This window comes from Mizuhopecten yessoensis, unplaced genomic scaffold (assembly GCF_002113885.1).
Source record: "Mizuhopecten yessoensis strain PY_sf001 unplaced genomic scaffold, ASM211388v2 scaffold11041, whole genome shotgun sequence".
Taxonomy (NCBI): domain Eukaryota; kingdom Metazoa; phylum Mollusca; class Bivalvia; order Pectinida; family Pectinidae; genus Mizuhopecten; species Mizuhopecten yessoensis.
In genome coordinates, this window is record NW_018408849.1 from 496,381 (window position 1) to 522,994 (window position 26,614).

Below are 26,614 nucleotides of genomic sequence, written 5' to 3' on the forward strand. Positions count from 1 at the left end.
GGAAACCATTAACTCATGTATGAATAATGATTCTCTTAATTAATACAGTTTGTCGGGAAATGTCAACATTGCTGGTTAATTAACAGTCGCCATTTTACTTAATAACGCAACTGTGAACTATAAAATGTAATATTACTGTATCTGATTGCATTGCCTATTTTACATGCCATGTTGTAGGCGGACAGATACGGACAGTGCCGTATGTAAGCTGAATGACGGATGTAACAGTGTGAATGATGAAAATATGTAGGGAGGGGTAAACGATTGGAGAAAATGCTTTATATTTATAGTGAAGGAATACATGATGTGTGTGATTAAATAAAAACATGATCCAGTATTAAATGCTGTTATTTGTTTATGTTTCAAGGAGACGTTCGTAAAAACATTATATTTCGAGCCCGAAAAATAGGCGACTATAATCAACCACGATAATTCATGGCCGTTTTTATATACAACTAAATAGCAATTTTAACGTTCACGGTGTTCTGCGAATTCATTGCCCTTCTCATAAAAGCTAACAAAATTGACTATTAAAGGTGTTCCACGCAGTTGAACCTCACGAATGTATTACCATTCTTTTCAGAGCAAAATACAAGCTATGACTATAGCTTATTGACAGTGTTGGGCGAAATTAAACCTTAGGATTATGTTCAAAGATTTAAACCTCGATTTTTTTTACAGAATAAAACAAATAAACAGTGCTGCCGATCACTTTGCTAATTCTCATTTTCGCAATTGTGTTTGTTATGCCATTTATAAGGTTCTGCATATCTTTTGTGATGATTCCCATGCAAGAATTTTCATTTTGCGCTTTACCATCTGGAAGTGTTGACTCACATTAAAAAATTCGACTAAGACCAGACGAGTAATCTCCCCTATCCTTTATATATTTGGAGAACTTATAGAAAATAGTGAGTTTTGGTTGTTTCCAATCCCATTTTAACTATTTAAAACAAGCCATTCGGATTGATATGTCTCGCCTATGCCCCGCCTTGACCATCAATGCACATATCAGAGAAGCTAACTTAAACGCAAAAACTTTATGTAGATGGAGATGCTGACAAAGTCACTGCACCATGAAAGGTAGGCCGCATCCAGCATTTGATGCATCGGTTAAGATGTACTTTCTAAGACGCATCTATGGTCCAAGTTTGGTTGGTCTAGCACTTATACGTTCAGTGAAACAAACTCAAACGTAAACACCTAATGTTGACGCCGACGTCGCCGCAAAAGCAACACCCCAGTCTCGCTTCCACTTCGTAACGGCGAGACAATGAGTAGTCGAATGAAAAACGGCAAAACGAAAATGTGTAGCTAAAATATTATTTATTTCTCAATCATGATAGGACAGACAAATTATGGAAACAATTACAAACTGAATACAAACTGATACGTTCAACAAACCTAGATCAACTCTCAACTTAATTGAATATAAAGTATTCACAGATCACAGCACATTCGAATCCCAAACATAAAACAGGACCAATGAGATATGGAGCTTGTACAAATTAGCGGGTCATAGTAGACTATGACATACTTTATAATATAATAAGACGTATCATACCATATAATATGGTACGACAATGGCATACTATATAATATAGTAAGACATATCATTATATATGATATAAGTAAGACATATCATACTATATAATATGGTAAGGCAATGGCATACTATATAATATAGTAAGACATATCATTATATATGATGTAAGTTAGATATATCATACTATATAATATGGTAAGGCAATGGCATACTAAATAATATAGTAAGACATATCATTATATATGATATAAGTAAGACATATCATACTATATAATATGGTAAGGCAATGGCATACTGTATAATATAGTAAGACATATCATTATATATGATGTAAGTTAGACATATCATACTATATAATATGGTAAGGCAATGGCATACTATATAATATAGTAAGACATATCATTACATATGATGTAAGTTAAACATATCATACTATATAATATGGTAAGACAATGGCATACTTTATGATATAGTAAGACATATAATACTCTATAGTAAGACATATCATACTAGATAATATGCTAGAGTTATAACAAGAGGGGACAAATATCAATGTCGGGTTGATCCAAGATATTTTTTCCTTTCTTCAAGACGACAGGGACGTTCAATCGCCTTGTCTTTATGATACATTTGACAGACGTTTGAGTTTGAGAATAGAATACAGCACCCAGTATATATTATAATTCCTCGACGTGCTCATGCCCCATTTGTCCGGACCTCTGTGTTCCTATCGAAAACATACAACGAGAAGTATCGCAGTAATTAGGTACTGGGTAATGATGAGTGCACTTTCGGTAATGGATGGCACTTTAATATATCACAAAGAAATAATTGTTTAGCCATTGTCCAAATATAGATAATTCAGGATGTCTTAATTTGAGGTAATTTTGAACGATTTGACGATTTGAAGATTGCATTTCAAAATACAATTTTTTAAATGGAAAAACATTCGTTCGAATAAATATTAAATTCTTCCAATTAAGATATTTTTCATCAAATATCTAAATATTAATTTGACACTTTGGTGATAGATAACCAATCAATATATCACAGCTGTTAAGACAAGTTTCTAAAATGATTAACTACACTATGCTCACTATGCTAGATTTTTTTTTTTATATAAGTCATGTCACAATGCGAAGCGGATATTTGTTAAATGTTAATATCTACATATGCGTTTCCAATTTGTTGAGCATATGCAAATCATAAACAAAATCGTCCTTAACAAAAGAAGTTGGTTAAATATGCCGTATATGAACATAATATTAGTTAGATATGCCTTCAATAATTATATCGTGCAACAATTAATTGATTAACTATGTCATCGCGTTCTACATAAAAATGGTTAAATACACAACATGTCCATTAGTATACATTTTAATACACTCGTAGTCACGAGTTTTATTGTCATGATTGTATCCGATATGGTAAATTATAGCCATTTGTAATTTCAAAAGATTTAATAATGTCAATACAGAAGATCCATTTCTACAAAATATGAATGTAATTAGAACGGCAGTCACATTACAGTATGTATCCAAAGGACACACAATTATAAACGTAAGTGAACCTCTCTGGAATATTAATAGAAATAATTCACAAATTATCCTTTAATTAGTCAGATTATTTTCTCTAATGTATTTTTGTAAGAGTGTTAATTGACCAGAAAGGTCTGTGAACGAAACTTTACATTCAGATATCATATATCATTGTTTGAGGAAAAAGACTACTACTGTTACAAAAAACGAAACATTCATGATTGTAGAAAAATTACACAGCAGAACAAGACCTACTTTACAAAATAATCAATCACAATAACACGATTTTCAAAAGGCTCAATATCATATATAGCACATGGTTTTTTTTTTGAATAAATGTGATTAAACCGTATCAGAGATAAGTGACGAATCATGATCCTGGTATCTATCCAATTCCAATAAAGTGACTTATTCTCTTCGAGTTTCAGATCATATTTCAAACACATGATCAAACTTCCGACTGGAAGAAAATCTAAAGTAAAGACACGTTGCGCAAGGTTATTTCACACTGTGAAATTGAGAAAAAAAGAGCAAGTAATGGGATTGGTGAAATCTATAGCAGTCATACGATAAATATGTATACATGTATAAAAATGTGTTAAGAAAAGAAAGATCAACTGATTAGTACACATACATATAAATATGTAATAGCCCTGAATATTCATGTAACATAATTAAAATAGGAAAGATCAATACCTGCCAAGCTAAGTCGGACTTTTTATTATTCCCTGATAAATAGCATAAAAAAATGTATCAAAGGATATGAAAACAAAAAATTGCGACGCCCTCACATAACAATGACCCTCACATATGTTTTGACAGCTGAGTGTCGTCCCAGTGTTTGTATCACAATGGAATAGGATTTCTAATTGTTTTCGGCATTTTTTTTACTTGGAGTACTTTGCGCATATACAGAAGCAAAGAATACTACACACTGTAACAAAAAATATATTAACGGTAATTTCTTTTTTGACTTAAAACATTTGGCTCCACTAAACCCTTAACTGGCTCGCAACATACAAATTTGCTGTATGATCATTGAGGAAACTAGTAACTAACTTCATACAGAATGTAGCAAGGAACACTGATGATCGCCAACCAGAGACTGTCGGTTAATTAACCTGGTTGGTAAATTATACGATTTGTTTATACCAGCACTATCCGCGTCATTAAATACTACTGCACAATTTCTTATCTCTAAGACCTCTGCAATTACGCTTAACAAGATACAACACCCTTTTTATTTAGAATAATTTAAATTGTTTTTAAGTTTGCTTAATTTACCTCGTTTGGGTTTTGTATGTATAAGTTTAGGTCACATTAAACATTAACCACAAACGACGAGACGTTTTAAGTTACGGTTAAGTTACAAGTTAGGTTACAAGTCACTTGTAGTGATTAATACAAGTTGAAATAACTTGTTTCGTAATTGTTGTAAAATAAATAAAGTTCATATTTATATCCCAGTCACTTTGGTTGTTAGATAGTCATAAAAAATAGTGTTTAAATTATCTAAATTACTCGAGGAAAACCATGACATAATGATCAAACTGGAATGAACAGATTTGTTTTACCCCTATAACACTATTTTGTTGCTTCGGGTAAACAAACACTTGTTTCTGCAACCAGCCATCTGTAAATTAAACATATATAACATTTTGTTTGAATACAAGTACAAACTTCCAGTAAGATGATAACTTAGGTATCAAGCGCCTCGACGTTTCATCCCCCTTCTTCACAAATTCTTATATGTCTCACCCGATATATCGGCAACCCCTTTATAGCGCCAAATTGCGCTTGACAAGTAGTGGCAGCATATAGTCTTTACTGAACCATTTATATCATGATCAATACATCAGGATCTACTCTTTTATTTGTTTAAAAAAATAACAGGGGAAAGCAGTTAAATCAACGTAATAAATAGCCTTAAAACATTTAACAAAATACCTGATTTCATCTATCACAAGATTGAAAATAATTGATATGATATTAACACAACAGATTATTCAAAACATAACTGGCAGGTGTTCAAAGTAACAGCAAACACAACGCATGGTTAAAACGCTTTACAGGATAACAGTAACATGTTTAACATAACGTTTCAATTTTCTAAATGCTGGGATAGTTTATACCATAAAACATGTCGTAGTTGTCATGATTTTCATACAAAAAAATATATAAATTCTATTGGGAAAATAAATTCTACAGAGAAAAATAAAGATTAGGTTTTTTTACAAAATTGTAACGATCGTCCAATAAAAATATTTGTTGAACGTCTACATGAATTAAACACAAACAAAACAGGTTACAATTATTTCAGCTATTACATATCATTTCAAATCTTTGTAGTATATCACTATATGAAAAAGAATCACTTTAGTGTGTTTTGAAGTTCCCTCTTTAGAATAGAAATCCGGTGTGTAGTTAGTCGTCATATCGCATTAACTACAGAGAAAAGAAGTTTAAAAAAAGTGTACTAAGTCATCAGATTGCATTAACTACAGAGAAATGAAATTTAAAAAAGTGAAAATTAAAGTAGTCATATTTATCATAAGCACATTTTCTTATCTAGATGCAATGCTCAGAACATGTTTTTTTGTTTTTAACAATTTTCTGAGTTGTGTTGAAACAACGGATATGTTCAACATTTTATTATTCCGAGGCCCTCACTAGCACCCCTTCCTGCCTGTAGAGCGTGGGATTAGGAGAGATCAATCACAAATATTGTATTTAAATAACATTAGCAACCGAAATACATATAGAAGGCAATATTTTACTGTAAAACGTTGCCATAAACCAGTCATTACTTTCCAACATGGCCGTCGCTATTCAAAATTATTTTTCTCTTTTTATAGGTAACGTCACATTACCCAAACATATCAATAACTCTCCATATATGTTACTTAAATCTCCACAGAAATATGGCAGAACCATCTCTTCTTTCTCAAGAGAATTGCGTATACATTTGATACCTCTTAATTCGTTTTCTGAAAATTACTGTTCGATTTATAAGGTATTGTGTGATGATTTCAATCAATATATCGTCAAAACCCACTTTATAATACTCGCAATAACTAATGGTTATATATAGTTAAACTATATTTCATTATACATACCTTCCTAAGCTAACCGATGCATTAAGGAGAGGGCTTGCATATAGGATATGCCTGTTGTGTTACTCCGTTTGTACTTAACACATATACGATAGACTATTCTGAATTGAAGCAGATACACATGTTTTATATCAAATTGCGATGTCCTATAGGTTACCTGTATATAATGATGAGAATTATTGTGTATGAGTTATGTATAGGTTACTATGAGCAAATAACAGGGTAAAAATAATACATTGGTCAACAGTTATACATATAATAACCAGCTCATTGGAACTTTGCAAGTCTAGACTAAATACTTTTCCCTCTATTTGACTTTTGCTAAATCAGTGCTTAAAGCTGCATGTGCAATTATACTGATATATCATGGTATGTGTACTGTAGCGACATGACAAAGAATACGAAAATTTCCAACCCCAAAAATTAGTCAAAACTCTCAATCTCAGCTCAATTACAGTTTCAAAGGTGAAATCATGACCATTTTTTTTGAAGAAAATTTCCAACATTGTTCGTAAAGACTTTTCAGGACAAAATTTCAACACATATGCCAGCATTTTTCAAAACTTTCTTTCGATTTCCTGTCTGAACTACATGTATTAAAAAAAGATTCAGGATTTTCTGTTTTCAGTGTACAGACAATAATGTATACTATTAAATAAAAGTGAATCAAAGCAGATTTAAATCTGATTGATGAACTCTTTTATGATCTGAACAAGAAACTTTGCAAGTCATTCATCAACAATAATTCAAATAATCCTTCGTAGAAAAGCAAACATTTTCCCAAATTATGACTTTTTCTTTACAATTTTACCAATGGAAAAGTACTTGAACCACAATACAGTTGATATTTTACCGTTTTGGCACTTTTTCATTATATCTTAAGTATGACATCATGTTGTGTATTTTCAAATAATATAATATTTATGTGATGTTGGCTTGGTTTGAGATTAACATATGAACCTTTAATACTATTCAAAGGATTTCCACATCAACTACAGCATTAGAATGAATAGTTTAAGATATGTGTTCAGCTTCTACAAAAACAATCAGAACTGTCAACCCATTGTGGCAACCATTCTTTTTTCATTTTGAATGACAATTTCGAATAATGCTTAAAAATCGTCATTTTAAAATAAGTCATCTCTGCTTGTCACTTTGAAGTAAATCAGGTCATACAATGGTAACAAATCTCACTGACAACAATGGAAGACAAAAATTACAACTGGCTCTCAATCTCTTATGATATTTTCCTGTTTAAGTACTGACTTGAGCAAGTCTACAGGATTTTATGATCGCCTGCTCGAGTCCAGAGGTCAGAAAATCATCCTAATAAAGACTGAAAGTTAGGCTTACAGAAATGCTATTAACAAGACTTTGGGCAAGATACAATTAATCACATCTATTCAAGTACTGATCTCATGTTTCAACTGTTCCAAGAACTAGGTATCACAGCTATAGTTGGAGACAATCTGAAGAAATCATGATGATTAATTCTCTACAAACAGAAAACCAATTTGACATACTTTCCTTTAAGGACGAAACTTTCACTCTTAATCTGAGACTAGTTCAAGGTTATAGCTATAAGATGAAGGTTGAATATAAAAAAACCCACCTCAAACAGTCAAAATTTAGCAGCATTGGAAGCAAAACAAGATCTAAATTATTTTTGTCGACAATGGTTGAAAAACACAATTACACAATTTATCTACAACTGCTGTGCTACTGTCATGTAAGGAATTCATGATATCAACCAATCTATCTCTACCACCGCCACAATGTAATTAGTTATACAATAAAGAGACAATATTTCCCTGACAGTTATCATCAGATCATGAAATGGATTTCAACAGGATGATTTGAAAAGTGTTTGATTTATCACAATAAATTCCACAATATTTACATGGATACTATCTCCACGGTTGGAATTGATTCTACTGTTCATAAGATATATTGTTTACACTTTTCCACTTCGATTTTTTTCAACCGATGTCACTCCAAAATGTCGTCACCCTGAAGTTAAAAATACCTGATACATGTACTTGGAATGTAGTACAGCATAGCTAGGCCATACTTATAATTCCATTTCTACTCAAGCTGAACATTATGAAACTACTAAAGGTAAACTGTTTCGATTGTCATGGAGTTAAGATGGTTACCATTGTTAACGAGACCGTTGTCACTCATTGGAAAATAACATCATAATATATCTGTACAGCGATTCCCATCTTCTTCTAGCAGTACTTTAAATAACTCTCAAGGTGATATATTGATATATTGTAATGGTCTTAACCCACGTCCCACTCATTATTATTAACGACATCTGGGCCCGTATTCATTAAAGCGTTCTCATGCTCAAAGTCATATCTTTTGCACAAACCTAATTTCTTATTCCAGTGAAAACTTAACGAACAATTACAAACTGTCAATGATGTGGAAGAGTTTGGGAGAGTCTTAGGGCTGAGTACTATTTTTAAATGTTTAAATTCGACTTTATGTCCGTGTGACATGATGTCAACCCAGCAGTAAGAAAGAAGGTTGAGCACAGAAGCCATGCCTGAGCACTAGAACGGTTTCATGAATACGGGCCCTGTTTCAAGGCCAACTCATGACGATCAATTCACTATGTAATGAACTTGAATGCCTGTCTACCATGTTGCTGTTCATAAGATTTATATAAATGCCAATTTAGTAAAATGCTGTAACTTGGACTATGGGAGGAAACATTTTTTCATACCCTGGCAAGAAATTGTCTCAGAAACATGCAATCATATGATGATAAATTATGCCTATATGATATTCATTTTGTAGCCCCTCCCCCCTCCCCTCAACCACCCAAAGTGTTCATTATAAACATTGTTTCCTATGTATATGTTTGATAAAACTTCTCTTATTCTATATTATGTACTTAGGTAAGATCAAATCATGATAAGGTCTAGCTCTAAAGAATGTGATTTTCGTTTCGATTCCATTTTTTGACAGGATTTCCCCAGACTAGTCTTAGGTATTTAATTTTGTTTCCTTAGCTTACAGATTGTGAATAAAATATTATTAACCTGATTTTTCTATTTTTACATTATTGTTTTACACCAACCAAGTCATCCCATACAAATACAAAGCTTATAAATATTGCATTTAAAGAAAGAGAAAAACTCTATGACTTGTTAAAAGACATATACTGCCAGCAATAATAGCATTATACTGAGAAATTTACTTTTGGTGAACTTTATCTATGAAGCATGCTCTTTATCTATGAAGCATGCTCTTTATCTATGAAGCATGCTCTAAGAGAAATATTGAATATTGAAATTCAATTCAGGTTGATCAACTTTTTCCTGGGACGACTCGTGTAGTAAAATAGTGTAAGAATCATGAAAAACAACTTGATATTTAAATCACAATCTAATAAATCAGAAACAAAATTAAGTGGCATAGACTTTGGTATTATACTTGATATTTAGTTCCAAACATATCTTTAGGTTGCAATATGAATTGTAGAAAGGTTATATATCACAACCAGTAAGTGTTTTTCAGTGACCTTTCCATGACCAGTACAGTACATTCCATGTCACCATCATCAGACAAATGACCAGCGAAGCGAATGTATACAAAGGTCTGAACTATATACAAGTTGGCAATAGCAATTCAACGTTGATACATAACCTTTCTACCATATCTTTTCCACTTTTACTAAGGTACTGACGACTGATCACATACGTCAGTATCAATCAGAGGAGAAATGTGATTGGAATGTGTACTTTTATTGGAGTGGCTGGACGGACGGTACAGCTGTGTCTTCTTACCGCACAAAACTCAAATATTTTTCTCTCTCCCAATCGGTGGATTCAGTTTACAAATCTGAAACAAAATGAACACAGTGCACATCAGATGCCATTGATAAATCTGGTACGAATTGTACATTGTCTTTGATTGGTTCTTACACAGTCACATGACCTCGAGAAAATAATGGTATCTTGCGTTTGAATTATCAAACATCTGAGACCTACGGACATCATCAACCTCACTGTTGTTTTGTACGACCAGTTTGGGTTAACAAACCTTCATATCACACCACCACTGTGGCCATAAATATGTGCATTTTGAACAAAAGCATTTTTAGGATTGCAAACAGAGACAAGATCGAGGCCCATGGGCCTAAACGGTCACCCGAGTCCTACAGTATTTATTTTTGTTGTTGAAATATGAAATGGAGATAATGGTGTCAAACATCCCAACCAATTTGAGTAAAAAGTAATTAAGTATATATACAGCAAACAATTATCGACAAAATTGTAGACACTATTCCGTAGCTTTATTTTGAATGAAATAACAACACGTGTCTGAATGTTGTAATGGAGGTGTTTTCATTTGCTCTCCTCCGGGATGAGCGTAAAACGTTAAGTTAAGTTTGTCAGGACCATGAGTTGATCATTCCTAGCCGAGTTTCAGTTAAATCGGCCTATTAGAACTTGATTTCAAGATTGAAACAGATTTTTTTTAAATGGCGGCTGTGGCAGCAATATTGGATTTTTGATAGGCCCAGAAAAAAACAAAGAAAAAAAACTTGCCAGGACCATGAGTCAATCATTCCTACCAAGTTTCAGTTCAATCGGCCCAGTAGAACTTGACTTTACCTTTTATTTTTTTTCTCTTCAAAATAGCGGTTGTGGCGACCATATTAGATTTCTGATCGACCCAAAAAATAACAACACTTCATCAGGACCATGAGTCGATCATTCCTACAAAGTTTCAGTTAAATCAGTACCAAATATAAATTGATTGGACAATGATGCACAATTCTCTCATCTATCAGCCAGAAGAACTATCAGAGGTATATCTATTCTGATAAGAGCCTTTGGTCAGCCAGGGCAGGAGAAAGATATCATGAGGATTTTATAATGTAGGAAAAATCAAACCAGGAAGGCCAGCATCATACTCAATAGACTGATCCACCAATAGGACAATGTCCATCAATCCTTACCTCTAGTACATTTACACGTCCAGTTTACGATATGACCCCACAAGACACTCCATAGCGTCAGCTTTGGAAGACTTAGAGGCTTTGGCTGTAGCATCCATTAGGCCGTATTTTGCCTCTTGGTCAAACTGCTCATCACATGCCAACAATTTCTCTGCCCAGTCCTAGGGAAACACCAAATGATATTAGTTTTTCAGTTATAAGGGGAAAAACCAAATGATATTAGTTATATCAGTTATAAGGGGGAACACCAAATGATATTAGTTATATCAGTTATAAGGGGGAAATGTTGGTTTTACAATGTTCAGTCTAACCTTGTTAATCTGTAAACCCATATCCCGCACATCTGAACACCCATTCCAGAAATTTTTCCACAACAAAATTTGTACATGTTTATTCAATAATTTGTATTCTGTTCAGTCTTCTAAGGAATGAATATCACATTTCTGATCAAAAATAAGAAACATCTAAGGAAGTGTAAACTATTTTTGTAGCAATACTGAAATTCTAGATTGTCTTAATAGACTCGAAAATGTTGGTTGTACAAGCAATAAAAGTTTTCACACTATTTTTTTTACCTAAGGTCGCATCTGACAATTGCAACATGTTAATACAGTTGCTCCAATCTTTTGTTCTATCTGATAAACAAGATTAACCCATTCACCCCTAAAATTTCATAATGAACTATTCCAACCTTTGATTTGGAAGAGTTCAAATGTGCCTTCAGGGGTGAATGAGTTAATGTGATTCAGTTTTACATGCAGTCTGATTCTGTCTGGCACAAATTGATATCCTATTAATGTTAACACTAATATAGAATTTCACATTATACTATCATATCACCTTGACCTTTGACCATAAATATCACTTAAGTTATGTCATACAAACAAAACCATTGGACATAATCCCGAGTTATATAATCCGCTATCGCTTTAATATAAATATTCATTTTTTTTCTTATTTCAAAAACAGATATTTGACACTCAATTTGATACAAACAATTATTGTTATTGATTATGTAAGGAGGCATTATTATCAGGTTCATGTAGATATTCTGATAGAAAAATCTGGTATTCCTGGTGCGATTAGATTTCTAAATCTTATACCTTGTTCAGTTATAGGGACATGTAAAGACTAAGGTCAATTAAAGCATTAACATGTTATTATTTTTTTTTACCTTATTTGAAAATGGTGGTAGCGGTCCTCCATATTCCTTTGGAAGGATGGCCTCGCCTACGAACTCCTTTAGGCCCTCTGGTTTGTCACCGTGGAAATGTAGCTGTGAAGGAAAGTGCATAATGCAATCATTTAGAGAGGAGTGAATGGTACAGTGATTACTCCTTGATTTGGTAAGATGTGTCAAAACAGGTTTATCTCCCTCCAATTATTGTGTCAATGAGTGGAGTTATTTCCCCTATTGTCAGAAAGCCAACATGTGACTTATTTCCCCTTTGATTCAGATGGGACAGCCAACATGTGACTAATTTCCTCTTTGATTAAGGTTGGAGAGCCAACATGTGACTTATTTCCCCTTTGATTAAGGTTGGAGAGCCAACTTGTGACTTATATCCCCTTTACAGAAGTTGTCATGAAAGCATAATTATATCCCCTTGATTATTATGTATATGACAGCCAACAAAAGGCTATCTCAACAGACTGAGGTTTGAGTGCTAACATGGGTATTCTCCCCTTGAATCATGTCCAACGTTTATAAATCTTCTAATCATACATTTGGACAAGTTAAAAGTTTTGTATGAGAAATTAGATGGAGGATCTTGAATAGGAATTAAGAGGGAGTTTCAGGTTCCTGCAAATTTTCTTTTGTGTATAAAGTAGAACCTTGTTAGTCTGGACATGTACCCAATAGGTTTGTGTTTACAGTAGAACCTTGTGTCTGGACATGAACCGAATATAGAATTGTGTGTACAGTAGAACCTTGTTAGTGTGGACGTGTACCGAATAGGTTTGTGTTTACAGTAGAACCTTGTTAGTCTGGACATGTACCCAATAGGTTTGTGTTTACAGTAGAACCTTGTTAGTCTGGACATGTACCCAATAGGTTTGTGTTTACAGTAGAACCTTGTTAGTCTGGACATGTACCCAATAGGTTTGTGTTTACAGTAGAACCTTGTTAGTCTGGACATGTACCCAATAGGTTTGTGTTTACAGTAGAACCTTGTTAGTCTGGACATGTACCCAATAGGTTTGTGTTTACAGTAGAACCTTGTTAGTCTGGACATGTACCCAATAGGTTTGTGTTTACAGTAGAACCTTGTTAGTCTGGACATGTACCCAATAGGTTTGTGTTTACAGTAGAACCTTGTTAGTCTGGACATGTACCCAATAGGTTTGTGTTTACAGTAGAACCTTGTTAGTCTGGACATGTACCCAATAGGTTTGTGTTTACAGTAGAACCTTGTTAGTCTGGACATGTACCCAATAGGTTTGTGTTTACAGTAGAACCTTGTTAGTCTGGACATGTACCCAATAGGTTTGTGTTTACAGTAGAACCTTGTTAGTCTGGACATGTACCCAATAGGTTTGTGTTTACAGTAGAACCTTGTTAGTCTGGACATGTACCCAATAGGTTTGTGTTTACAGTAGAACCTTGTTAGTCTGGACATGTACCCAATAGGTTTGTGTTTACAGTAGAACCTTGTTAGTCTGGACATGTACCCAATAGGTTTGTGTTTACAGTAGAACCTTGTTAGTCTGGACATGTACCCAATAGGTTTGTGTTTACAGTAGAACCTTGTTAGTCTGGACATGTACCCAATAGGTTTGTGTTTACAGTAGAACCTTGTTAGTCTGGACATGTACCCAATAGGTTTGTGTTTACAGTAGAACCTTGTTAGTCTGGACATGTACCCAATAGGTTTGTGTTTACAGTAGAACCTTGTTAGTCTGGACATGTACCCAATAGGTTTGTGTTTACAGTAGAACCTTGTTAGTCTGGACATGTACCCAATAGGTTTGTGTTTACAGTAGAACCTTGTTAGTCTGGACATGTACCCAATAGGTTTGTGTTTACAGTAGAACCTTGTTAGTCTGGACATGTACCCAATAGGTTTGTGTTTACAGTAGAACCTTGTTAGTCTGGACATGTACCCAATAGGTTTGTGTTTACAGTAGAACCTTGTTAGTCTGGACATGTACCCAATAGGTTTGTGTTTACAGTAGAACCTTGTTAGTCTGGACATGTACCCAATAGGTTTGTGTTTACAGTAGAACCTTGTTAGTCTGGACATGTACCCAATAGGTTTGTGTTTACAGTAGAACCTTGTTAGTCTGGACATGTACCCAATAGGTTTGTGTTTACAGTAGAACCTTGTTAGTCTGGACATGTACCCAATAGGTTTGTGTTTACAGTAGAACCTTGTTAGTCTGGACATGTACCCAATAGGTTTGTGTTTACAGTAGAACCTTGTTAGTCTGGACATGTACCCAATAGGTTTGTGTTTACAGTAGAACCTTGTTAGTCTGGACATGTACCCAATAGGTTTGTGTTTACAGTAGAACCTTGTTAGTCTGGACATGTACCCAATAGGTTTGTGTTTACAGTAGAACCTTGTTAGTCTGGACATGTACCCAATAGGTTTGTGTTTACAGTAGAACCTTGTTAGTCTGGACATGTACCCAATAGGTTTGTGTTTACAGTAGAACCTTGTTAGTCTGGACATGTACCCAATAGGTTTGTGTTTACAGTAGAACCTTGTTAGTCTGGACATGTACCCAATAGGTTTGTGTTTACAGTAGAACCTTGTTAGTCTGGACATGTACCCAATAGGTTTGTGTTTACAGTAGAACCTTGTTAGTCTGGACATGTACCCAATAGGTTTGTGTTTACAGTAGAACCTTGTTAGTCTGGACATGTACCCAATAGGTTTGTGTTTACAGTAGAACCTTGTTAGTCTGGACATGTACCCAATAGGTTTGTGTTTACAGTAGAACCTTGTTAGTCTGGACATGTACCCAATAGGTTTGTGTTTACAGTAGAACCTTGTTAGTCTGGACATGTACCCAATAGGTTTGTGTTTACAGTAGAACCTTGTTAGTCTGGACATGTACCCAATAGGTTTGTGTTTACAGTAGAACCTTGTTAGTCTGGACATGTACCCAATAGGTTTGTGTTTACAGTAGAACCTTGTTAGTCTGGACATGTACCCAATAGGTTTGTGTTTACAGTAGAACCTTGTTAGTCTGGACATGTACCCAATAGGTTTGTGTTTACAGTAGAACCTTGTTAGTCTGGACATGTACCCAATAGGTTTGTGTTTACAGTAGAACCTTGTTAGTCTGGACATGTACCCAATAGGTTTGTGTTTACAGTAGAACCTTGTTAGTCTGGACATGTACCCAATAGGTTTGTGTTTACAGTAGAACCTTGTTAGTCTGGACATGTACCCAATAGGTTTGTGTTTACAGTAGAACCTTGTTAGTCTGGACATGTACCCAATAGGTTTGTGTTTACAGTAGAACCTTGTTAGTCTGGACATGTACCCAATAGGTTTGTGTTTACAGTAGAACCTTGTTAGTCTGGACATGTACCCAATAGGTTTGTGTTTACAGTAGAACCTTGTTAGTCTGGACATGTACCCAATAGGTTTGTGTTTACAGTAGAACCTTGTTAGTCTGGACATGTACCCAATAGGTTTGTGTTTACAGTAGAACCTTGTTAGTCTGGACATGTACCCAATAGGTTTGTGTTTACAGTAGAACCTTGTTAGTCTGGACATGTACCCAATAGGTTTGTGTTTACAGTAGAACCTTGTTAGTCTGGACATGTACCCAATAGGTTTGTGTTTACAGTAGAACCTTGTTAGTCTGGACATGTACCCAATAGGTTTGTGTTTACAGTAGAACCTTGTTAGTCTGGACATGTACCCAATAGGTTTGTGTTTACAGTAGAACCTTGTTAGTCTGGACATGTACCCAATAGGTTTGTGTTTACAGTAGAACCTTGTTAGTCTGGACATGTACCCAATAGGTTTGTGTTTACAGTAGAACCTTGTTAGTCTGGACATGTACCCAATAGGTTTGTGTTTACAGTAGAACCTTGTTAGTCTGGACATGTACCCAATAGGTTTGTGTTTACAGTAGAACCTTGTTAGTCTGGACATGTACCCAATAGGTTTGTGTTTACAGTAGAACCTTGTTAGTCTGGACATGTACCCAATAGGTTTGTGTTTACAGTAGAACCTTGTTAGTCTGGACATGTACCCAATAGGTTTGTGTTTACAGTAGAACCTTGTTAGTCTGGACATGTACCCAATAGGTTTGTGTTTACAGTAGAACCTTGTTAGTCTGGACATGTACCCAATAGGTTTGTGTTTACAGTAGAACCTTGTTAGTCTGGACATGTACCCAATAGGTTTGTGTTTACAGTAGAACCTTGTTAGTCTGGACATGTACCCAATAGGTTTGTGTTTACAGTAGAACCTTGTTAGTCTGGACATGTACCCAATAGGTTTGTGTTTACAGTAGAACCTTGTTAGTCTGGACATGTACCCAATAGGTTTGTGTTTACAGTAGAACCTTGTTAGTCTGGACATGTACCCAATAGGTTTGTGTTTACAGTAGAACCTTGTTAGTCTGGACATGTACCCAATAGGTTTGTGTTTACAGTAGAACCTTGTTAGTCTGGACATGTACCCAATAGGTTTGTGTTTACAGTAGAACCTTGTTAGTCTGGACATGTACCCAATAGGTTTGTGTTTACAGTAGAACCTTGTTAGTCTGGACATGTACCCAATAGGTTTGTGTTTACAGTAGAACCTTGTTAGTCTGGACATGTACCCAATAGGTTTGTGTTTACAGTAGAACCTTGTTAGTCTGGACATGTACCCAATAGGTTTGTGTTTACAGTAGAACCTTGTTAGTCTGGACATGTACCCAATAGGTTTGTGTTTACAGTAGAACCTTGTTAGTCTGGACATGTACCCAATAGGTTTGTGTTTACAGTAGAACCTTGTTAGTCTGGACATGTACCCAATAGGTTTGTGTTTACAGTAGAACCTTGTTAGTCTGGACATGTACCCAATAGGTTTGTGTTTACAGTAGAACCTTGTTAGTCTGGACATGTACCCAATAGGTTTGTGTTTACAGTAGAACCTTGTTAGTCTGGACATGTACCCAATAGGTTTGTGTTTACAGTAGAACCTTGTTAGTCTGGACATGTACCCAATAGGTTTGTGTTTACAGTAGAACCTTGTTAGTCTGGACATGTACCCAATAGGTTTGTGTTTACAGTAGAACCTTGTTAGTCTGGACATGTACCCAATAGGTTTGTGTTTACAGTAGAACCTTGTTAGTCTGGACATGTACCCAATAGGTTTGTGTTTACAGTAGAACCTTGTTAGTCTGGACATGTACCCAATAGGTTTGTGTTTACAGTAGAACCTTGTTAGTCTGGACATGTACCCAATAGGTTTGTGTTTACAGTAGAACCTTGTTAGTCTGGACATGTACCCAATAGGTTTGTGTTTACAGTAGAACCTTGTTAGTCTGGACATGTACCCAATAGGTTTGTGTTTACAGTAGAACCTTGTTAGTCTGGACATGTACCCAATAGGTTTGTGTTTACAGTAGAACCTTGTTAGTCTGGACATGTACCCAATAGGTTTGTGTTTACAGTAGAACCTTGTTAGTCTGGACATGTACCCAATAGGTTTGTGTTTACAGTAGAACCTTGTTAGTCTGGACATGTACCCAATAGGTTTGTGTTTACAGTAGAACCTTGTTAGTCTGGACATGTACCCAATAGGTTTGTGTTTACAGTAGAACCTTGTTAGTCTGGACATGTACCCAATAGGTTTGTGTTTACAGTAGAACCTTGTTAGTCTGGACATGTACCCAATAGGTTTGTGTTTACAGTAGAACCTTGTTAGTCTGGACATGTACCCAATAGGTTTGTGTTTACAGTAGAACCTTGTTAGTCTGGACATGTACCCAATAGGTTTGTGTTTACAGTAGAACCTTGTTAGTCTGGACATGTACCCAATAGGTTTGTGTTTACAGTAGAACCTTGTTAGTCTGGACATGTACCCAATAGGTTTGTGTTTACAGTAGAACCTTGTTAGTCTGGACATGTACCCAATAGGTTTGTGTTTACAGTAGAACCTTGTTAGTCTGGACATGTACCCAATAGGTTTGTGTTTACAGTAGAACCTTGTTAGTCTGGACATGTACCCAATAGGTTTGTGTTTACAGTAGAACCTTGTTAGTCTGGACATGTACCCAATAGGTTTGTGTTTACAGTAGAACCTTGTTAGTCTGGACATGTACCCAATAGGTTTGTGTTTACAGTAGAACCTTGTTAGTCTGGACATGTACCCAATAGGTTTGTGTTTACAGTAGAACCTTGTTAGTCTGGACATGTACCCAATAGGTTTGTGTTTACAGTAGAACCTTGTTAGTCTGGACATGTACCCAATAGGTTTGTGTTTACAGTAGAACCTTGTTAGTCTGGACATGTACCCAATAGGTTTGTGTTTACAGTAGAACCTTGTTAGTCTGGACATGTACCCAATAGGTTTGTGTTTACAGTAGAACCTTGTTAGTCTGGACATGTACCCAATAGGTTTGTGTTTACAGTAGAACCTTGTTAGTCTGGACATGTACCCAATAGGTTTGTGTTTACAGTAGAACCTTGTTAGTCTGGACATGTACCCAATAGGTTTGTGTTTACAGTAGAACCTTGTTAGTCTGGACATGTACCCAATAGGTTTGTGTTTACAGTAGAACCTTGTTAGTCTGGACATGTACCCAATAGGTTTGTGTTTACAGTAGAACCTTGTTAGTCTGGACACTTCGATTGAAAAATACACAAATTAATCAGCACAAAGAGTGCTTGAAAACTTTAAATAAAATGTTGGGTTTCAAATTACGGATTAGTAAGATAGAGTATTTTTGTGATTTGCTGAATGAAATCAAAATAATGATATCATTATATGATATTTTTTGTGAAATCTACCAGTTAATTCTGTTTGATAACATGGTTGATATTTCATCCAGAACAGAGAAATATTGAGAGGGGTCACTTATACAGTACAACCATGGTGCTACTCAGATGGACGTGTTTAATTATCTCCCCTGTTATCGAGTCTTGGTTACCTTAATACTTACCCTACTGACTGTCTTCTCTTTCAAAAACTGTTTGACGATGGCGAAGACATAGTCAAAGAAGACTGGCTCGTGTAGGTAGTGTAGGCCCTTAAACCTAGCAGGGAAGGCATCCTGTAAAACACCAGGCCTTTCAATGGACAAATCATTAAGGTAATAGGATTGTGTCGCCATTTCTCAGTAGAATTTCTTCAAATTTTGTAGTTATAATGCTTTAGAGTAAAGAAAATTTTCTGCCATCAAAAAAATATAGGTTGTCAGAATTGTAAGGATTTTAAATGGAAATTTATGTAAAAAGGAGTGCATTTTGAAAAAAATGAAACACAATTTTTTGAAAAATAATGTCAATAAAAATGATACTGACATAGACTAGTATTGCATTAATGTATATCAATTTCATAAATGATGAAATTGTGTAAAATTAATTATCTATAAACGATTAAAAATTGACATTTTATAATAAAACCATATACACATAGTAATTGCATGAAAGAGTTATCGTTCTTGAAAAACTTCACAGTAGTGAAATAGGTAGCCGGTTTCCTGAAGTACAGAAAAATGGACACATGTGACTCATTGATTAAAAAACAACTGAATTAATGCCTGGATTGCGTTGAAATACTTTAATATTGAAAGAACACACTGTTCTGTCAATAATAAACATACAATATTCATCAGTTTAATATTAAACATTAGAATATGCGGAAATTGTGATTCTGTCTTCCTACATTGGATTTTCAACTAGGGATGTACTTCCTATTTCCGTTTAGCAATACACTCCTGTGACTTTAACAGATGGGCCAAGACAAGAAATACAATTATTTCAAGACACTGTTAGGTCTGGCAGGTCAACCAGAGTAAATAAGTATGTATAGAGATTTAACAAAACATAAAATATTTACTCCAAGAGCATCAGGCAAATATGGCCCCGACACTTCGATACTATCACTCAGAATCACAGGAGTAGCCATGGATGGCTGCTGAAGTCAGAGTGACATCTGACATTAATTATTTGGTGGACATTTTGTAGTTTGATCATCTGATTGGTCAGCAACTACTATTGCCTGTCTTTTAAAGTGGTTGTGTTTCTCAAGAATGTATATATTAGAATCGTAGTAATTAACTTACATTGAATTTCAAATGAAAATCTTTTGTAATGTTTAAGAAATTTGAAAACACAACAGACTAGGGCTCTTTCATACAATAGCATCACCTCTGGGTTCAACCAACCTTGTATGTTGCCTTTAACTCGTTCACCCCTGAAATTTCATAATGAACTATTCCAACCATTGAATTAGAAGAGTTCAAATGCGTCTTCAGGGGTGAATGAGTTAAAGAAAGTCAACAACTGTACATTACATTTAGCACTGTACAACAAAAGAAGCTTTATGACAGAAAATATCTTCTTTATAACTCAATTACCTGAAGTAAACTGGAGATACGCTTGGCATAAAATGGAGAGACATTTTTTGCATGACTCCAACTAAGATCCTTTAAATCAATCACCATGACGATACCATTCACCTGGGTTTCTTCCTCCTTTCAAACAAAATCAACAAAATAAAATTAAACAAATATTGGCCCTTTAGAGTCTTACTGTATAACTTGGCTGTCCTAGATATGAAGTCTGAGATTTGAAAATGAATTAGTTCTTTTTAAAGTAGCAACAGGTGTGTATTATAAGGGATCATATATTAAAATTGACTGTGTGTACATTTTTTGTTTATAAAATAGCTGACCTGTCCTTGATATTAAACTTTGTATTCGAAATCTGTTCTTTCTATGACATTTACCTCTATAAGTTTGGATAAGGTCAAGAAGTTGGTCCGGAATATGTCATCTAATCCATAGCGTGCCACATCCCATTTACCTGTAAACATAAAGGTTAGTTAAGTTCGCTCATTATAAACTATTTGGTTGGTTCAGATTTTTGTTTGAACTTTTAGACTTAAGATAAAGGGTATTCCAAAAGTGGTGAAAAACACTTTTTTTTTTAATACAGGTCTTCTTTAGAGAAGATTAAGCAACAAATGTATTTCTAACAGGGGACCAAGGGTGGCTGTATAGTTAAGATGTCGGACCATCTACAATCACTAGCTCTCCACTAGCTGCGATAATGTAGCTTTCTGATGACGAGAGATTTTTTTTATAAATATTGCTTTGTCAGAGGAAGCCTAGTGGGTATTAATATTAGTACTAGCTCTCCACCACTGGGTAGTAGGGACCATCTACATGTACAATCACTACTAGCCCTCCACCACTGGGTAGTAGGGACCATCTACATGTACAATCACTAGCTCTCCACCACTGGGTAGCAGGGACCATCTACATGTACAATCACTACTAGCCCTCCACCACTGGGTAGCAGGGACCATCTACATGTACAATCACTAGCCCTCCACCACTGGGTAGCAGGGACCATCTACATGTACAATCACTAGCCCTCCACCACTGGGTAGCAGGGACCATCTACTTGTACAATCACTAGCCCCCCACCACTGGGTAGCACGTTCTAGGCCATTTTACTGGCCGCAGGTCCGTGTTTCTTCTCCGTTTACTCCAGTTTTCCTCCACCACCAAAACCTATCATGTCCTTAAATAACCATAGCTATTTAATTATGGGATATAAAACACAAACAAACCAAACCAAATATTTCTAACATAGAGTTACTTCCCTTGTAAAAAATTGACGTTCTGCAATCATAGATCTTGAATAACAGCATCGGTAAAGGGTCTGATTGCTAGTAGATTGGTCCTGATCATGAGTTCAACCTCTGGTTTTCTGTTTACTTTCAACTTTTACTTTTAAAATTTTAAAACTCCTTGTAATTCTGTGAACTGCATCACAAGATGTGTTTGGAATACAGTTACATTTCTGAAGAAAATGACCGACACAAATATTTCATAGTAATGTCAAAGGGAAATGTTTACCGGTACCGTACCCTAATCAATGTAAATCAGGATATGACATGCAGCCCTATATTACGAACATCATACTGTTCAAGGGGTTGATTGAATACAGTCTTTAGCATTTCAATGTATTCATATATATGTATTTACCTTTATGTACAGATGTATATATATATATGTAAAAGATGTGCATTGATTAGGTTGCCTTACAAGCATCAGCAGTAGGGAATTTCCCTTTAGCTCACAGCGGATGCCGGTATAGTATCTGGCTGAAAAGCCAAGGGTCCCTGGTTTGAGCCCCAGCGATGACACTATCTTTATCAGTATTCTTGCCTTACTTCATAAATATATCAACTATTACTGACTAAACGAAACATTGTATTTGAAACATAAAATTTCTCCAATTGTACTGAAGGAGTAGAATTTTAAAGATTTACCTAAATTTTACCTGTTTGGCCCTGCTCTTCTGCCCCCAGTGGGGAGAAGGGCACACCCTCCATTTATACAAAATTGAATTCCCTTTACCCAAGAATACTCCAGGCTTAATTTAGACAAAATCTAATAAACCGTCCAGGACTAGTAGCCTTCTAAAGGAAAAGTTGGCAGACAGATGGACCACAGACAGACAGTCAACGAACGCCACGCCACGGCATAAGCTCTTTTGCCCTTCAGGCAGGTGAGCTAAAAAATGTTGTTCATGAACGAGCACTATATATGTGAAGTAGTCTACACGACTTACTGGGAATTAATACAAAATAATTTTACTCAATGTATAAAAGTACATATTTATCCAAGACACTGAGTAAGTATTATTCAAAATTATCTGGCTTAACAGGCAAATTAGGATACAATTACTTGTATAAAGAACTTTGTATACCTAGATTTAAGCAGATGATTGAGTGCACTTTAATTTCTTTTCCTAAGTAAAATGTGTATTCCCTGATAGACCATGCCAAAAGTAAAGAACTGAGAAAAATCCTTCAATAAACCTATCTGATCATTTTGCACACATTCATGTAATCAACTTTTAAAAGCATTTTTCATTTATTAAGAGATCAAGGAAAATTTAGTTTGAAAGACAGAAGAGAAAGAAATGTATACATTTATATAGACTGTCATTTTATAAAACTAACCTGGTCGGAATATAACAACCCGACGGCCTTCTTTGTCGCGACTGGCAAGCACTCCAGTCACTCCATCATCTAGCACATGTTTGACAGCTGAGGGCCGTAGATTGGTAAATATTTCTTTGTTTTCTATTTTCATTTTGTAATGCGTCATAATTAACTGAAAGGCACGTTCATAGTCAAACTTTTTGGCACGTAGGAATCGCAGCAGAAAGGCATCGTCAGTTCGAATTTTCAAATCTGAAATTCATTGAAGAAAAAAAATTGTAAACAGAGAGTGACAAAATTGCAATATGATTATGAGGGGGAAATGGTGTTCATGGTGATTATTAATGTTGAGCAAAAAACTTTCAGAACCACATCTGGGGCAGTGGGGCCTCACAACAAAACCTTTGCTGAAAATTCTTCTGCACCTCAAATGGTACCCTATTAACACATTCATTTGTTAACCTATAATTCAGACTTTGTATATGTCTTCAAATAAATTTCCACAATTTACCTTCTTAAGCTTCACGAGAGACTGAATGAAAGTTGAGAAACTATGATCCCACATAAGTTTTAATTTGTCAGGCTTCTTCACTATTTTCTGGCAAAATAATGGTTTTATTTCTAATTCATCACACCAGTTCATACAGGTGGTGGTATATTATATTACATGAGATGAAAATCTGAGACTTGATAGATTTTTTTTTTAAATCCAATATTTGCAATAAATCATTGTGGCTATGAGAAACCCTGCAGTGGTTAAAGTTGACATATACATACATTGTACTGTACATGTATATATATATATACAGTAGGTTTCTCCCACTGCCTGTGGTTCTTATTTGTTTGACAACCTTTCTTAGTTTCTGCATCCATAATAATTGTCCGAGCACAGGTATTACTATAATCAGCTTGTCTGTCAATACACCTATAATATAATCTATAACAGATTATATAACAGGTTTATTGACAGACGAGGCTAGTACCTACATATGCCTGAGTACATCTTTGGACCGCATACATTTGTATGGTTCCAATATTCAAATTTCCTAGACCACATGTGGTACCCATATATATATACCAACCTCTTTGTTTGAGAACCATCTCCCTGAGGGCCTGAATATCCCTGCTTCGCCATTGAGCTTTTTCGTTGAGTTCCTTCTCAGCCTTGGCTATTAGTTCTGGAGACAGGGTACAGACATAATCAGACTGAGAGTCTGTCATGATTGATGATCTTAATGACGTGGCTCTAAAAAAAATAGAAGAAAAAATAAGTTAATACAGTGTGTTTAGTGAAGTTGAACTGGCCATTCAATTATTAAATCAGCGAGGAATTGAAAATCTCCCCACTAAACAAATATGATATGCCCTTCGATGATATCCAAGCACAGGTGAAATTATTTGTCGAATTTTCCGAATGGCCTGGGTTTTTTTATGTCGGGAAAGATTTGCCTATCTTTAAGTGACTTTTAGTGTACATAGGTTAAGTTATAGCCTCCGGCTAAATCTAAATTAAGACATACAATATTTTGACACGCCCGACCTATTGCTACTTGATTAATCAAGCAAAACGACTTGTTTCACTTTAAAAACTATGTAAACAGGTAAAGTGACTTTACCTGTCTCCGCCAACCTTTTAACCAAAGTTGTCCTCGAAGTCTACAATGATCGTCCTGCAATTGCCACAAATTGTCTGTCGTCAAGTTAATAGCTTCCGTTAGATAAATATATAAAGCGTAAAAAAAGTTTTTAAGAAACTAGTATTCTAGAAACTAACACACATTTAATTGTGATTATATTCTGCTCGCGTTTTATGACAGGTGCGTTCGACAGGCAACCTTTACCGGTGCGTGCCCAATTCTCACGTTCCGCCGGAACTGAACAGTTTAAAAAAGTATCTATCTGTGATATTTTGAAAGCATCATAAAAATGATGTTTATTCAGGTAAAAAGCATTTCATTTACACAAGTGGTACAAACATACAAACAAACACAAGACATACAATGTTATAGAATATATTATATCACAGTAAGTATCCAAATGAAACAGCTGGCCTTTTTACCTCGGATAACCCATAGAAGTGAAATATAACTTATTCACAATGGGGTCCATAAAAGAGCACGTCCGCTCCGGTTGAGACAGGTATTTCGTAATAAATGTTGGCACATATATATCTAGGTTATCACAGATAGTTTCCATTAACAATAATGAATACTCCAGTAAAAAATACAAATTGCTTCTAGTAGAACTAGTAGAACATGATCCAAAGGAAGGCGGGATTTACTCCTGTAAATGAAGTTTTGATATGTTCTGATGATGCTGAATGTGGTCCAATCATACTGAACACCCGACAGAGCCGCCCATTTGCATCATGGTTTGCGAGAAAGAGTTACTAATTCAAATCGAAATAATTTTAGCGGCCATTGTAACAATATGATCCCTGCCAGAAAGAGTCGTTCACAACAGCATTGTGGTATTTGGAGGTTTCGATCTGGGTTAGTTATCGAAGAGACGTATATACATTACGTCTCTGGTTATTGGAAAAGTGTAACTAAATGGCTCCTGGAATGAGTGACTGAAGAAATAACAAAATTACCTACAGATATAAAACAGTACACGTTATTAGGGTTGCACCTGTTGTCCAAGGCTAGATTAGGGTAATTCCCAGAGATACATGCTTAGGGACGTCCGATCTTATAACAGTATGTACAATGTACGTTCAATTTGACCGACAAATAGTAATTGAGGAACAACAGACTGTAAGGGTAGCTAAATATAATTATATATAGGTATATTGTTTAACGGTATTTACGTCTCTGTATATGTGTACATATGTTAAATATATGGCAATTTCGTATAAATAGAAGAAGCAAGTTAGTAACTTAACCCAAATCAAAACGACCGGCAACAGGATAGAACGGCTCACAGACATTTACACATGAAGTAATAACATACCCGATGAAAAAAACAAGAGCGAGAGCGAGAGGGAAGTCATACATAACGTGTACTTGAGTTGAACTGAAGTTGAACTGTATCAGCATTCGTCGTTAATTCTTGTGTTACACCATTTAGTCCTACATTGTATGATAAAACCGAGGAAAGTCACCGTCTTAAAAGCTTTTTTATTTTCTGAACCGGATACTTTGCTATAACAATCATGAAAACAAATAATTTATTTATTCATTCGCGATCGTGTTGCAACACCCCATATAAATCAATCAATACACATTTCAGAGTATTATGAGGTTATTACAAACTATTATGAGGCTATTACAAAGCATTATGAGGTTATTACAAAG

At 35.2% G+C, this 26,614-nt stretch overlaps 1 protein-coding gene across 1 annotated transcript; it reads right to left on the bottom strand.

Moving 5' to 3' along the window:
- Positions 1 to 5,309: 5,309 nt before the first annotated feature.
- On the bottom strand, positions 5,310 to 25,133 carry LOC110464904 (alpha-tocopherol transfer protein-like). Its single transcript, XM_021520371.1, has 9 exons — positions 24,935 to 25,133; positions 24,401 to 24,564; positions 23,337 to 23,570; positions 21,087 to 21,163; positions 20,716 to 20,832; positions 19,297 to 19,407; positions 12,350 to 12,451; positions 11,176 to 11,336; positions 5,310 to 10,052 (listed from the first exon to the last, which is right to left on the bottom strand). Exons 2-8 carry the CDS (start codon positions 24,537 to 24,539, stop codon positions 11,187 to 11,189), a joined length of 930 nt encoding a protein of 309 aa, XP_021376046.1. The 5' UTR covers positions 24,540 to 24,564; positions 24,935 to 25,133; the 3' UTR covers positions 5,310 to 10,052; positions 11,176 to 11,186.
- Between the last annotated feature and the right edge of the window lie 1,481 nt (positions 25,134 to 26,614).

Bases quoted from the DNA above. Each gene is read 5' to 3' on its own strand.
- LOC110464904 (XM_021520371.1), bottom strand. From the start codon at position 24,539: ATGACAGACTCTCAGTCTGATTATGTCTGTACCCTGTCTCCAGAACTA. The intron at 21,164-23,336 runs GTTAGTTTTATA...TTATGTTTACAG, and splicing joins GGTTGTTATATTCCGACCAG to GTAAATGGGATGTGGCACGC. The intron at 11,337-12,349 runs GTAAAAAAAAAT...GTGTTTCCCTAG, and splicing joins TACCACCATTTTCAAATAAG to GACTGGGCAGAGAAATTGTT.